Below are 15,517 nucleotides of genomic sequence, written 5' to 3' on the forward strand. Positions count from 1 at the left end.
TCCACGTTCATAAAGCCTAAAGCAGCAGCATCAGAGCACGGAGCAGAGTCTCTAGTCTCACAGCAGTCCCTCGTTCTTATTGAGCATCCATGTTTGTAGTCCGCTGTATAGAAAACTGTAGTTTCCATAGTTACCCCACAGCAGCAGACGCACATTCAAGACGTCCGCTGGCGCATCATAAACACGTCGGATAGTGAAAGTGCAGTTGATTCTCTAAAGTACCGCAGTCTCTTCTCCTAAGTCCTTTTGAATTCTCCTATCCACTATCCCTTAACCCCGTGACGTTACACTCAGAGGTCAAGGAATAGACGATAGGGTTAGACGTTAGGAGCTGATTTCTGGATTATCCGACCGCAACCGAGGTCCCCCGGAAGGGGAGGGACTTCGCCTCTCTGTCGTCCACACAGCGTCTGTCTCTTTAAGAGTTTGAAAGCAGTGACGTCAGAGTAAAGATGGCGCTCCGCAGCTTCACGGAGATCTGCGGGTTCGAGAGGGAAACGCTTCTCCGCTTCAGAGAGATCAGCCTCAGCCTCCCCGGTAACATAACCACTAACACACCGTCCTCCGTTACTGACTAAAGCTCCGTCACTGAGTTAGAGACTCTATAGACTATATTAAACTGTGAGCAGGCCTACGGCAGCTATCACGCTGTTAGCTTCTGTGCTAACATCCGGGTCTCTGAGGGTTATCAACAGTGATCAGTCCTGTGTGTGTCAGGGAAAATGTTACAGGTGTAGAAGGAAAATCAGCGGAATAAACAATACTAATGTTGGGAACATGTTTTACCTGTGTGTTAGTGTGTGTTACTGTGTGTTAGTGTGTGTTAATGGTGTTAATTGGTGTGTATAGTGTGTGTTAATGTGTGTTAGATGTGTGTTAGTGTGTGTTAGTGTGTGTTACATGGTGTGTTAAGTGTGTGTAGTGTGTGTAGTGTTGTGTTAATTTGTGTTATGTGTGTTAGTGTTTTGTTAATTTGTGGGTTAGTGTGTGGTAGTGTGTGTTAGTGTTTTGTTAGTGTGTTTTAATGTGTGTTCGTGTGTGTTCGTTGTGTGTTTCGTGTGTTTTCGTGTGTGTTCCTGTGGTGGTTCGTATTGTGTTCGTTGGTGTTCGTGTTTGTTCGTGTGTGTTCGTGGTGGTGTTACTGTGTGTTACTGTTGTTAGTGTGGTGTTCATGTGTGTTCGTGTGTGTTAGTGTGTGTTAGTGTTGTTCATTGGTGTTAGTGTTTGTGTGTGTGTGTGTGTTCTGGTGTTGTGGGTGGTGTCGTGTGTGTTGGTGTGTGTTTGTGTTTGTGTGTGTTGTGTGTGTGTGTGTTTGTGTTGTGTGTGTTGTGTGTTGTGTGTGTGTGTGTGTGTGTGTGTGTGGTGTGTGTGTGTGTGTGTAGTGTGTGTTGTGTGTGTTGTGTGTGTGTGTGTGTGTGTGTGTATGTGTGTGGATGTGTGTTGTCTGTGTGTGGTGTGTGTTGTGTGTGTGTGTATTGTGTGGTGTGTGTAGTGTGTGTGTGTGTGTTTGTGTGTGTTGTGTGTGTGTATGTGTGTGTGTGTTGTTGTGTTTGTGTGTGTTGTGTGTGTAGTGTGTGTGTATTTGTGTTGGTGTGTGTGTTGTTGTGTTGTGTGTGTGTGGTGTGTGATGGTGTGTGTTGTGTGTTGTGTGTAGTGGTAGTTGGTGTGGTGTGTGATGTTTGTTGTGGGTTAATGTGTGTTACTGTGTGTTAGTGTGTGTTAGTGTGTGTTAATGTGTTACTGTGTGTTAATGTGTGTTACTGTGTGTTAGTGTGTGTTAATGTGTGTTAGTGTGTGTTAGTGTGTGTTGGTGTGTGTTAGTGTGTGTTAGTGTGTGTTAGTGTGTTACTGTGTGTTAGTGTGTGTTACTGTGTGTTAGTGTGTGTTAGTGTGTGTTGTTTGTTGAGTGTTTGTGTTTACTGTGTGTTGTGTGTGTTACTGTGTGTTAGTGTGTGTTAGTGTGTGTGGTGTGTGTTGGTGTGTGTTGTGTGTTAGTGTGTGTTAATGTGTGTTGTGTGTGTTAGTGTGTGTTAGTGTGTGTTAGTGTGTTACTGTGTGTTAGTGTGTGTTAGTGTGTGTTAGTGTGTGTTAGTGTGTGTTAGTGTGTGTTAGTGTGTGTTACTGTGTGTTACTGTGTGTTAGTGTGTGTTAGTGTGTGTTACTGTGTGTTAGTGTGTGTTACTGTGTGTGTTAGTGTGTGTTGTGTGTGTTAGTGTGTGTTAGTGTGTGTTAGTGTGTGTTAGTGTGTGTTAGTGTGTGTTACTGTGTGTTAGTGTGTGTTACTGTGTGTTAGTGTGTGTTAATGTGTGTTAGTGTGTGTTAATGTGTGTTAGTGTGTGTTAATGTGTGTTACTGTGTGTTAATGTGTGTTAGTGTGTGTTAGTGTGTGTTACTGTGTGTTACTGTGTCTTGTGTTAGTGTGTGTTAGTGTGTGTTAATGTGTGTTAGTGTGTGTTACTGTGTGTTAGTGTGTGTTAATGTGTGTTACTGTGTGTTAGTGTGTGTTAGTGTGTGTTAGTGTGTGTTACTGTGTGTTAGTGTGTGTTACTGTGTGTTAGTGTGTGTTAATGTGTGTTGGTGTGTGTTGGTGTGTGTTGGTGTGTGTTGGTGTGTGTGTGTGTTGGTGTGTGTTTGGTGTGTGTTTGTGTGTGTTGGTGTGTGTTGGTGTGTGTTTGTGTGTGTTGGTGTGTGTTGGTGTGTGTTAGTGTGTGTTAGTGTGTGTTAGTGTGTGTTAGTGTGTGTTTCTGTGTTAGTGTGTGTTGGTGTGTGTTAGTGTGTGTTGGTGTGTGTTGGTGTGTGTTACTGTGTGTTACTGTGTGTTACTGTGTGTTAGTGTGTGTTGGTGTGTGTTGGTGTGTGTTAGTGTGTGTTGTGTGTTTTAGTGTGTTAGTGTGTGTTAGTGTGTGTTGTGTGTGTTAGTGTGTGTTAATGTGTGTTAATGTGTGTTAGTGTGTGTTAGTGTGTGTGTTACTGTGTTAGTGTGTGTTACTGTGTTAATGTGTGTTAGTGTGTGTTAGTGTGTGTTAATGTGTGTTAGTGTGTGTTGGTGTGTGTTAATGTGTGTTAGTGTGTGTTAGTGTGTGTTAGTGTGTGTTAATGTGTGTTAGTGTGTGTTAGTGTGTGTTAGTGTGTGTTAGTGTGTGTTAGTGTGTGTTAGTGTGTGTTAGTGTGTGTTAATGTGTGTTAATGTGTGTTAGTGTGTGTTAATGTGTGTTACTGTGTGTTAATGTGTGTTACTGTGTGCAGGTGTGAGCGCTCTCCCTGGAGGAGTGAAGTTTCCGGACACTGGGGGAGCGTTCCATTATGAGGAGAGCGGGAAGCTGCTGTCCGTCACCAGCAACAGATTCATTCACTGGTGAGACAATGATAACTATTATTGATGATGATGACGACGATGACTATGATGACGATGCGACTGTGTGTGTAGGAGCACCTCGGGGGACAGTGTGCAGCTGGTGGAGACCTCTCTGGACACCAACCTGCTGAACAATGCGGTCAGGCTGAAGCTGTGTCACTGCTCTCTGTTGCCGGGCGGAGTCTCCATCACGGAGACGCTCAACAACGTCATCATCCTGCTCTCCACCAATCAGAGCGTCCACAGGCTGCTGCTGCCACACCCCTCTCGCATGTACCGCAGCGTGAGTATTTATACTGAGTACACACATACTGAGAGTGCACGCATACTGAGAGTGCACGCATACTGAGAGTGCACGCATACTGAGAGTGCACGCATACTGAGAGTGCACGCATACTGAGAGTGCACACATACTGAGAGTGCACACATACTGAGAGTACACACATACTGAGAGTGCACACATACTGAGAGTACACACATACTGAGAGTACACGATATCGGACAAGTAGATCTTTCAATTGACCTGTCCGGTGGACAGGTGGCGTTTTTCGCCAGTTATATACCGTTACGGCCCGTCTACACTACAGCGTCGAAAGCTCCAATCTGCTCCAAGCTGCCCATTCACTTTCAATGGGGTGACGTCACGTAGCCGCGCTTTTTCGCCGAACTGAATTGTGGGTAGCAGAGCGAGGCGTCTCAGGCGTCGCCTGAGACGCCGGAGTAGCCAGCGCCAGCCAATCAAATCCCGTTTCCCAAAATCTGACAGCTGAAGCCGTAGCCAATCAAACCGCGTCTAAGCTGGGAGAGATATCCCGCCGTTCATTTCTATATTTCAAAAAAAGTTGGAGGAGAAACTAACTATCGCCGTAGCAAATCACCCGGTTTTGTATGACCAGCCCCTCTTCACCTCCCGGGATACAAACCGGAGGAACCAGCATGGAGGGAGGTGGCAGAGACAGTGGGGGAAACTGGTAGCTTTTCGCCTGTTTGGGGAGTTTATATATATATATATATATATATATATATATATATATATTGCTGTAGTGTGGACGCTCCGTATTTTTTTTTATTATTATTAAACTGTGAATAATGTATTCACTCAAATAAATACAAAATATAATCAAATGAACATTAAGGTGCAGCATTTCGATGAACTGAAATAATCTGTATCTGAACTGTACTGGAAAACTGGGTGGGACTTTCGGAAACAGTTCTAAATTGGTTTGAATCCTACTTAAAGGACAGAAACAACTTTGTTTCTATAGGTAAATACACATCTGAGTTGACAAATATGACATGTGGGGTTCCTCAAGGCTCCATCTTGGGGCCTCTTCTCTTTAACATCTACATGCTACCACTGGCTCAGATAATAAAGAACAACAAAATAAGTTACCATAGCTATGCAGATGACACACACATTTACCCTTTAACAATTTCACCAGGAGACTATGCTCCAATTCAAACACTGAGGAAGTGCATTGAACAAATCTATGACTGGATGTGTCAGAACTTTCTCCAATTAAACAAAGATAAAACTGAGGTAATGGTTTTTGGAGCCAAGGCAGAACGTTTAAAAGTTAGCGCTGAGCTTCAGTCTGCAATGTTCAAACCAACAGATAGACAGAGATCTAGGTGTAGTCATGGACTCTGACCTGAGTCTCAACAGTCACATTAAAACAGTTACTAAATCAGCCTGCTATCACCTAAAGAACATATCTAGGATTAAAAGACTAATGTCACAGCAGGATCTGGAGACACGTGTCCATGCTTTTATCTTCAGTAGACTGGACTACTGCAAAGGTGTCTTCACAGGTCTCACTAACACATCTATGAGGAAGCTGCAGCTGATACAGAACGCTGCTCGAGTCCTCACTGACACTAAGAAAGTGGATCACATCACTCCTGCTCTGAAGTCTTCACACTGGCTTCCTGTGTGTCAAAGAATAGATTTCTAAATACTGCTGCTGGTTTATAAAGCACTGAATGGTTTAGGCCCAGAATACATTACTGACCTCCTGCTAAACTATGAACCATCCAGATCTCTCAGGTCTTCAGGGACTGGTCAGCTTCCTGTCCCCAGAGTCAGATCTCTCAGGTCTTCAGGGACTGGTCAGCTTCCTGTCCCCAGAGACGGATCTCTCAGGTCTTCAGGGACTGGTCAGCTTCCTGTCCCCAGAGTCAGAACTAAACATGGTAAAGCAGCGTTCAGTTATTATGCTCCAAATATCTGGAACAAACTCCCAGAAACCTGCAGGTCCGCTGCAACTCTGACTACTTTCAAATCCAGGCTGAAGACTTTTCTTTTTGTTGCTGCTTTTATTTGAACTATTCACATCTTAAACTGCACTGTAACTTTTATCCATGTATTTTTTTCTTAATGTTTATTTGATTAGCTTTTCTTTTTTAATGCTTAATGTCTTTCATTTTTTTTTTTTTTGTAAAGCACTTTGAATTGCCTTGCGTTGAAAAGTGCTCTATAAATAAACTTGCCTTGCCTTGCCTTGCCTTACTGTACTACCTAAGCAGCCAGCTTAACATAATGACTTGCTTGTCATTGTATTTTCATGTTGTTTAAAGAAAGATGAACTTGTTCCACATGGCTGCTGAAAGGGCAGATCTGCTGGCACTAGCAATGTCTCCTGCTGTGGAGAAAACCCTCTCGCTAGGGACAGAGGTAGCAGACACAGCCAGGTAGCGCTTTGCTACCATGGCAACATAAGGATATTTGCCGTTTGTAATAGCTTTGACTCGGTCTGAAGTTTTTGCGACTGGTGGAGGCTAAATGCTAGCGGGAGTTGGGTTTGCACTTCAGTCTTTTTTCTTTTGGTACCGGTGATATTCACGTTCGGGTGATGCCTTTTCAAAAGTGTGCAAGTTTGATGTATTGCCAGCCGCGTAACCAATTTTAGTTGAACAATGCCGACAAACAGCTTTGGTTCGGTCCACCTGTCTTTGTCCGTCATCCTTGTACGTAACTGCGAAACCAAAATGTTCCCAAACCGGAGACTTCAATGATGCTGGAGGATTTTCGAGCTCAACTTTATCTGCGTTCGCCATTAATTTTCGACAGTTCCTCAAATTACCGACTAAATTTGAACGCATCCCTCTGACCAGCTCTCATAGCATGCCCTCTCATCCAATGAAATGACTTGCTCGCTCTATGATGCGCTGAGCCCAATGGGAGCAAATTACTCTGAATGCTGCGACGCAGCACCTGAGATTACTTCCAAGAAGTTGTTCACTTTCTCAATTTTTTTACGTTTAACGTTATATTCGTTCGGTACACTTCGGTACACACGTGTACCAAACCGAAGGGCCCGTACCGAATAATTTCGGTACGTGTACCGTTACACCCCTAGTATATATATAACAGTATATCTGTGTTAGGGATGGGAACGATTAATCGAATATTAGAATATTCGAAATTATTCATGTATTAGAATACGTTTTATCAATTTTTTTTGTGGGAGTGATGCCTAAGTTGATTACATATTATCAAATTGAATAATTCAATGTATATGTATACGACAGTGCCATAGCTAAATGTGTTGGGTGAAGTCTAAAGGTGTGTTTTGCTCCGCTCACCGGCCCCTCACAGCGGGCAGAGCTGCAGGTGCTGATCTCTCTCTCGTGTTCGGTTATACTTCACTCGCGTTGATGTCCAAATCCATCAGATCTAGTTCTAGCCAATGATACGGCTGCTGCCCCTCCCTGCACGCAGATCACGCAGACTCAAACCTCACCTTAGGCCCAAATGTGGCACAAATGAGCTCCGCAGCCGTTGCGAGGTTCCGGCGCTAACAGTTCATGAGCGTGCTCCCCCGCCCCGTCAACACTCGCGACACATGGCCAGCCTAAACAACAATAAGCGCTGCTTGGCAACCGTGTGTGGCGGCAAAGTGCATAGACATTTTGACAGGAGATTTAGTTTTGGCGGTATTCAACATATTTTACCAGCCATAGTCCGGTAATTATTTACACTCTAAGAAGAGTCCTACACAGACATGGAGGAAAAGGAGTAATGTGTGGAAATACTTCCACCAGGTTAGTGAGTGCGGAGTAGAGGTCAAACTATGCCAAATTAAACTTATATATATATACATGCTATACCTTGCTGTACCGCAACCTCTGTTCCAGCTGAGAGGGTCTTCTTTACAGCTGGCCTGATTGTGAATCGCCTCCACACATGAAAGCTGTAGGCCTATAGCTGTCAAACTGTGATGTATGTATTTCTAAAAAAGTATTGAAAAAAAATTGGGTAAAAAAAATGTAAAACAAAAATTCAGAAAAACTTTCCGACTTTTTTTTTTACCCAATTTGTTTTATATAGGATGTGTACATTTCGGTTAACCGCTTTTTGGGGGGTCGAATATTCGAATATAAAATTGCTTTCAAATTCCCATCCCTAATCTGTGTGTATAACAGGACCTGGTGACGGAGGTCCACATGCAGTGTATATATATATATATCTGTGTGTATATATCTGTGTGTATAACAGGACCTGGTGACGGAGGTCCACATGCAGTCCATCTTCACGGACGTGGGGAAGCTCAGTCTGCACGACTCCTCTCACAGCGTGCAGATCCCTGGAGGCTCGGGGGGGGCAAGCTGCTCCACCTGCTGGATCAGTGACTCGGGAGAGGCTCACTATGCTCTGGCCTCACCTGCAGGGGGCATCATGGTGCTGACGCTGCCTCCGCACGACTCTCCAGGTACACCTGTCGCACCTGTAGCACCTATTACACCTGTCGCACCTGTAGCACCTATTACACCTGTAGCACCTATTACACCTGTAGCACCTATTACACCTGTAGCACCTATTACACCTGTAGCACCTATTACACCTGTAGCACCTATTACACCTGTAGCACCTATTACACCTGTAGCACCTATTACACCTGTAGCACCTATTACACCTGTAGCACCTGTAACACCTGTAGCACCTATTACAGGTGCTACAGGTGCTACAGGTGTAACAGGTGCTACAGGTGTAACAGGTGCTACAGGTGTTACAGGTGTAACACCTGTAGCACCTATTACACCTATAACACCTGTAGCACCTATTACACCTGTAGCACCTGTAGCACCTATTACACCTGTAGCACCTGTAACACCTGTAGCACCTGTAGCACCTATTACACCTGTAGCACCTGTAACACCTGTAGCACCTATTACAGGTGCTACAGGTGCTACAGGTGTAACAGGTGCTACAGGTGTAACAGGTGCTACAGGTGTTACAGGTGTAACACCTGTAGCACCTATTACACCTGTAACACCTGTAGCACCTATTACACCTGTAGCACCTGTAACACCTGTAGCACCTATTACAGGTGCTACAGGTGCTACAGGTGTAACAGGTGCTACAGGTGTAACAGGTGCTACAGGTGTTACAGGTGTAACACCTGTAGCACCTATTACACCTATAACACCTGTAGCACCTATTACACCTGTAGCACCTGTAGCACCTATTACACCTGTAGCACCTGTAGCACCTGTAGCACCTATTACACCTATAACACCTGTAGCACCTATTACACCTGTAGCACCTGTAGCACCTATTACACCTGTAGCACCTGTAACACCTGTAGCACCTGTAGCACCTATTACACCTGTAGCACCTGTAACACCTGTAGCACCTGTAGCACCTGTAACTAGTGCTGCGTACCGGTACGCCGAACCGGTACTGGACTTGTAAAAAGTTTCGGTTCAAGTCCGGTTAAAACCGGAACGTCGGGAACCGGTACTTGGACTCGCAGAAAAACTAGCACTTACGTATATTCTGGTGTCTGTGGTTATTTAAACATTCCTGATAAACGTTATTCAGCGTCAATAAATGAGTGCTAATCCCAGTGTGCTCAGTGTACAACATCACATGTCATTTCACCTTCGATTCACGGTTTGAAAACGTAGCATTTCGCCACATGCTAATGCTAACCGGAAGTGAAGAATTTTCAGAATAAAAGTACTAAGTAAATAGTGTGAACTTCCAGTTTTTTCAGAATAAAACTGATTTAAATTAAATAGTGTATTTAATTCAAAATTACGCCATATCAACATTGATTTTAATTTCTAACAGTATGTATGTACATCACTATGTATGTAGTATGTACTGTATAATACATGGTGCACAGACAGTACAGTACACTCTGACTGTACAGCCACTACAGCCTATACTGTATAGTAGGTGTGTAACAGTGTAATGCGTATAGTCTACTCTACACTCTACCTTTCAGCAAAGCTTTAGGGATTTAGGCTCAGTCAGCTCAGGGACTGTTTGGTTACTTTAGTTTGGTGAATGAAATAAATGTTTGAACTTTGTAGTCGTTCACTGTAGTTGCTGTCATAAGTCATTTGTAGACTAAGTGGCACATTTGTACTTTGTAGAGAAATGTAGACACAAGTTGGAAGGGAGCGCAATAAACCTGACGAGTTTGAATTTGAGTTGATAATTAGCTCACAATAAGTTCACTTTAGTTACTCACACAACTTGACACAAGCCATGGGTTCAGGTCCGGACTTATAAGTCCGGACCTGAACCTGAACCTCTGGACTTGAGTCCGGACCTGAACCTGAATGTGAGTCCAGGTACGCAGCACTACCTGTAGCACCTGTAGCACCTATTACACCTGTTACACCTGTAGCACCTGTAGCACCTATTACACCTATTACACCTGTTACACCTGTAGCACCTGTAGCACCTGTAGCACCTATTACACCTATTACACCTGTTACACCTGTAGCACCTATTACACCTATTACACCTGTAGCACCTATTACACCTGTAGCACCTGTTACACCTGTTACACCTGTAGCACCTATTACACCTATTACACCTGTAGCACCTATTACACCTGTTACACCTGTTACACCTGTAGCACCTGTAGCACCTGTAGCACCTATTACACCTATTACACCTGTAGCACCTATTACACCTGTAGCACCTGTTACACCTGTTACACCTGTAGCACCTGTAGCACCTGTAGCACCTATTACACCTGTAGCACCTATTACACCTATTACACCTGTAGCACCTATTACACCTGTAGCACCTATTACACCTGTAGCACCTATTACACCTGTAGCACCTATTACACCTGTAGCACCTATTACACCTGTAGCACCTATTACACCTGTAGCACCTGTAGCACCTATTACACCTATTACACCTGTAGCACCTATTACACCTGTAGCACCTGTAGCACCTATTACACCTATTACACCTGTAGCACCTATTACACCTGTAGCACCTGTAGCACCTATTACACCTATTACACCTGTAGCACCTATTACACCTGTAGCACCTATTACACCTGTAGCACCTGTTACACCTGTAGCACCTATTACACCTGTAGCACCTGTAGCACCTATTACACCTGTAGCACCTATTACACCTGTAGCACCTGTTACACCTGTTACACCTGTAGCACCTATTACACCTGTTACACCTGTAGCACCTATTACACCTGTAGCACCTATTACACCTGTAGCACCTATTACACCTGTAGCACCTGTTACACCTGTTACACCTGTAGCACCTATTACACCTGTAGCACCTGTTACACCTGTTACACCTGTAGCACCTATTACACCTGTAGCACCTATTACACCTGTAGCACCTGTTACACCTGTAGCACCTGTAGCACCTATTACACCTGTAGCACCTATTACACCTATTACACCTGTAGCACCTATTACACCTGTAGCACCTGTAGCACCTGTTACACCTATTACACCTGTAGCACCTATTACACCTGTAGCACCTGTAGCACCTGTAGCACCTATTACACCTGTAGCACCTATTACACCTGTAGCACCTATTACACCTGTAGCACCTGTAGCACCTATTACACCTGTAGCACCTGTTACACCTGTAGCACCTATTACACCTGTAGCACCTGTAGCACCTATTACACCTGTAGCACCTATTACACCTGTAGCACCTGTTACACCTGTAGCACCTGTAGCACCTATTACACCTGTAGCACCTATTACACCTGTAGCACCTATTACACCTGTAGCACCTGTTACACCTGTAGCACCTGTAGCACCTGTTACACCTGTAGCACCTGTTACACCTGTAGCACCTGTAGCACCTGTAGCACCTATTACACCTGTAGCACCTATTACACCTGTAGCACCTGTTACACCTGTAGCACCTGTTACACCTGTAGCACCTATTACACCTGTAGCACCTGTTACACCTGTAGCACCTATTACACCTGTAGCACCTATTACACCTGTAGCACCTGTTACACCTGTAGCACCTGTTACACCTGTAGCACCTGTTACACCTGTAGCACCTGTTACACCTGTAGCACCTGTAGCACCTGTTACACCTGTTACACCTATTACACCTGTAGCACCTGTTACACCTGTAGCACCTATTACACCTGTAGCACCTATTACACCTGTAGCACCTGTTACACCTGTAGCACCTGTTACACCTGTAGCACCTGTTACACCTGTAGCACCTGTTACACCTGTTACACCTATTACACCTGTAGCACCTGTTACACCTGTAGCACCTATTACACCTGTAGCACCTATTACACCTGTAGCACCTGTTACACCTGTAGCACCTGTTACACCTGTAGCACCTGTTACACCTGTAGCACCTGTTACACCTGTAGCACCTGTAGCACCTGTTACACCTGTAGCACCTATTACACCTGTAGCACCTGTAGCACCTGTAGCACCTGTTACACCTGTTACACCTGTAGCACCTATTACACCTGTAGCACCTATTACACCTGTAGCACCTGTAGCACCTATTACACCTGTAGCACCTGTTACACCTGTAGCACCTATTACACCTGTAGCACCTGTAGCACCTATTACACCTGTAGCACCTATTACACCTGTAGCACCTGTTACACCTGTAGCACCTGTAGCACCTATTACACCTGTAGCACCTATTACACCTGTAGCACCTATTACACCTGTAGCACCTGTTACACCTGTAGCACCTGTAGCACCTGTTACACCTGTAGCACCTGTTACACCTGTAGCACCTGTAGCACCTATTACACCTGTAGCACCTGTTACACCTGTAGCACCTATTACACCTGTAGCACCTATTACACCTGTAGCACCTGTTACACCTGTAGCACCTGTTACACCTGTAGCACCTGTTACACCTGTAGCACCTGTTACACCTGTAGCACCTGTAGCACCTGTTACACCTGTAGCACCTATTACACCTGTAGCACCTGTAGCACCTGTAGCACCTGTAGCACCTGTAGCACCTGTTACACCTGTTACACCTGTAGCACCTATTACACCTGTAGCACCTGTTACACCTGTAGCACCTGTTACACCTGTAGCACCTGTTACACCTGTAGCACCTGTTACACCTGTAGCACCTGTAGCACCTGTTACACCTGTAGCACCTATTACACCTGTAGCACCTGTAGCACCTGTAGCACCTGTAGCACCTGTAGCACCTGTTACACCTGTTACACCTGTAGCACCTATTACACCTGTAGCACCTATTACACCTGTAGCACCTGTTACACCTGTAGCACCTGAAACATATGTAAAAGTACACATATATCTCATGTACTGAAAGTACACCCTCTCACCTGTCTCCCTCTCATCTCCCTCTCACCTGTCTGTCTCTCACCTGTCTGTCTCTCACCTGTCTGTCTCTCACCTGTCTGTCTCTCATCTCCCTCTCACCTGTCTGTCTCTCACCTGTCTGTCTCTCATCTCCCTCTCACCTGTCTGTCTCTCACCTGTCTGTCTCTCACCTGTCTGTCTCTCACCTGTCTGTCTCTCATCTCCCTCTCACCTGTCTGTCTCTCACCTGTCTGTCTCTCATCTCCCTCTCACCTGTCTGTCTCTCACCTGTCTGTCTCTCACCTGTCTGTCTCTCATCTCCCTCTCACCTGTCACACCTGTCTGTCGTCTCCCTCTCACTTGTCACACCTGTCTGTCTCTCATCTCCCTCTCACCTGTCTGTCTCTCACCTGTCACACCTGTCTGTCTCTCATCTCCCTCTCACCTGTCTGTCTCTCACCTGTCAAACCTGTCTGTCTCTCATCTCCCTCTCACCTGTCTGTCTCTCACTTGTCACACCTGTCTGTCTCTCATCTCCCTCTCACCTGTCTCCCTCTCACCTGTCACACCTGTCTGTCTCTCATCTCCCTCTCACCTGTCTCCCGCTCACTTGTCACACCTGTCTGTCTCTCATCTCCCTCTCACCTGTCTGTCTCTCACCTGTCAAACCTGTCTGTCTCTCATCTCCCTCTCACCTGTCTGTCTCTCACTTGTCACACCTGTCTGTCTCTCATCTCCCTCTCACCTGTCTGTCTCTCACCTGTCACACCTGTCTGTCTCTCACCTCCCTCTCACCTGTCTGTCTCTCATCTCCCTCTCACCTGTCACACCTGTCTGTCTCTCATCTCCCTCTCACCTGTCTCCCGCTCACTTTTCACACCTGTCTGTCTCTCATCTCCCTCTCACCTGTCTGTCTCTCACCTGTCTCCCTCTCACCTGTCACACCTGTCTGTCTCTCACCTGTCTGTCTCTCACCTGTCTGTCTCTCACCTGTCACACCTGTCTGTCTCTCATCTCCCTCTCACCTGTCTGTCTCTCACCTGTCTGCCTCTCAGGTGAGTTGTCAGTGGTGGAGCTGAAGAGGAGCTCCATGATGCAGCGCTTCTCTGATTGGATGCCGTCAGCCATGAGGGGGGATCAGGGCGGGGGGGGCGCCCTGAGCCTGGCCGCCAGAGAGGTCGAAGACAACTGCTTCCTGTTCGCTTTGAGTCAAGATCTGAGGCTGCGGCTGTGGAGCTTCAGGGTCAGAACTAAGTCTACGAACTAAGTCTACGAACTAAGTCTACGAACTAAGTCTACGAACTAAGTCTACGAACTAAGTCTACGAACTAAGTCTACGAACTAAGTCTACGAACTAAGTCTACGAACTAAGTCTCTGTTTAACTAAGTCTCAGAACTAAGACGAACTAAGTCTACGAACTAAGTCTACGTTCAACTAAGTCTACGAACTAAGTCGAACTAAGTCTACGTTCAACTAAGTCTACGAACTAAGTCGAACTAAGTCTACGAACTAAGTCTACGAACTAAGTCTAACTAAGTCTACGAACTAAGTCTAACTAAGTCTACAAACTAAGTCTACGAACTAAGTCTCTGTTTAACTAAGTCTACGAACTAAGACTACAAACTAAGTCTAACTAAGTCTACAAACTAAGTCTAACTAAGTCTACAAACTAAGTCTAACTAAGTCTACGAACTAAGTCTCTGTTTAAACTAAGTCTACGAACTAAGTCTAACTAAGTCTACGAACTAAGTCTATGAACTAAGTCTCTGTTTAACTAAGTCTACAAACTAAGTCTATGAACTAAGTCTCTGTTTAACTAAGTCTACGAACTAAGTCTATGAACTAAGTCTCTGTTTAACTAAGTCTACGAACTAAGTCTACGAACTAAGTCTACGAACTAAGACTATGAACTAAGTCTCTGTTTAACTAAGTCTACGAACTAAGTCTAACTAAGTCTACGAACTAAGACTAACTAAGTCTACGAACTAAGTCTATGAACTAAGTCTCTGTTTAACTAAGTCTACGAACTAAGTCTAACTAAGTCTACGAACTAAGACTAAGTCTATGAACTAAGTCTCTGTTTAACTAAGTCTACGAACTAAGACTAACTAAGTCTACGAACTAAGACTAACTAAGTCTACGAACTAAGTCTAACTAAGTCTAACTAAGTCTACGAACTAAGACGAACTAAGTCTACGAACTAAGACTATGAACTAAGTCTCTGTTTAACTAAGTCTACGAACTAAGTCTAACTAAGTCTACGAACTAAGACTAACTAAGTCTACGAACTAAGACTAACTAAGTCTACGAACTAAGACTAACTAAGTCTACGAACTAAGTCTATGAACTAAGTCTCTGTTTAACTAAGTCTACGAACTAAGACTAACTAAGTCTACGAACTAAGACTAAGTCTATGAACTAAGTCTCTGTTTAACTAAGTCTACGAACTAAGACTAACTAAGTCTACGAACTAAGACTAACTAAGTCTACGAACTAAGACTAACTAAGTCTACGAACTAAGTCTATGAACTAAGTCTCTGTTTAACTAAGTCTACGAACTAAGTCTAACTAAGTCTACGAACTAAGACTAACTAAGTCTACGA

At 44.6% G+C, this 15,517-nt stretch overlaps 1 protein-coding gene across 1 annotated transcript; it reads left to right on the plus strand.

Annotated features, from left to right (window-relative positions):
* Nucleotides 1-261: 261 nt before the first annotated feature.
* Nucleotides 262-14,180, plus strand: LOC117457489 (nuclear pore complex protein Nup160-like). Its single transcript, XM_034097625.2, has 5 exons — nt 262-537; nt 3,247-3,355; nt 3,428-3,638; nt 7,854-8,067; nt 13,969-14,180. Exons 1-5 carry the CDS (start codon nt 453-455, stop codon nt 14,178-14,180), a joined length of 831 nt encoding a protein of 276 aa, XP_033953516.1. The 5' UTR covers nt 262-452.
* The last annotated feature ends 1,337 nt before the right edge of the window (nt 14,181-15,517 follow it).

The sequence above is a fragment of the Pseudochaenichthys georgianus genome, chromosome 13 (assembly GCF_902827115.2).
Source record: "Pseudochaenichthys georgianus chromosome 13, fPseGeo1.2, whole genome shotgun sequence".
In the NCBI taxonomy this organism is placed as follows: domain Eukaryota; kingdom Metazoa; phylum Chordata; class Actinopteri; order Perciformes; family Channichthyidae; genus Pseudochaenichthys; species Pseudochaenichthys georgianus.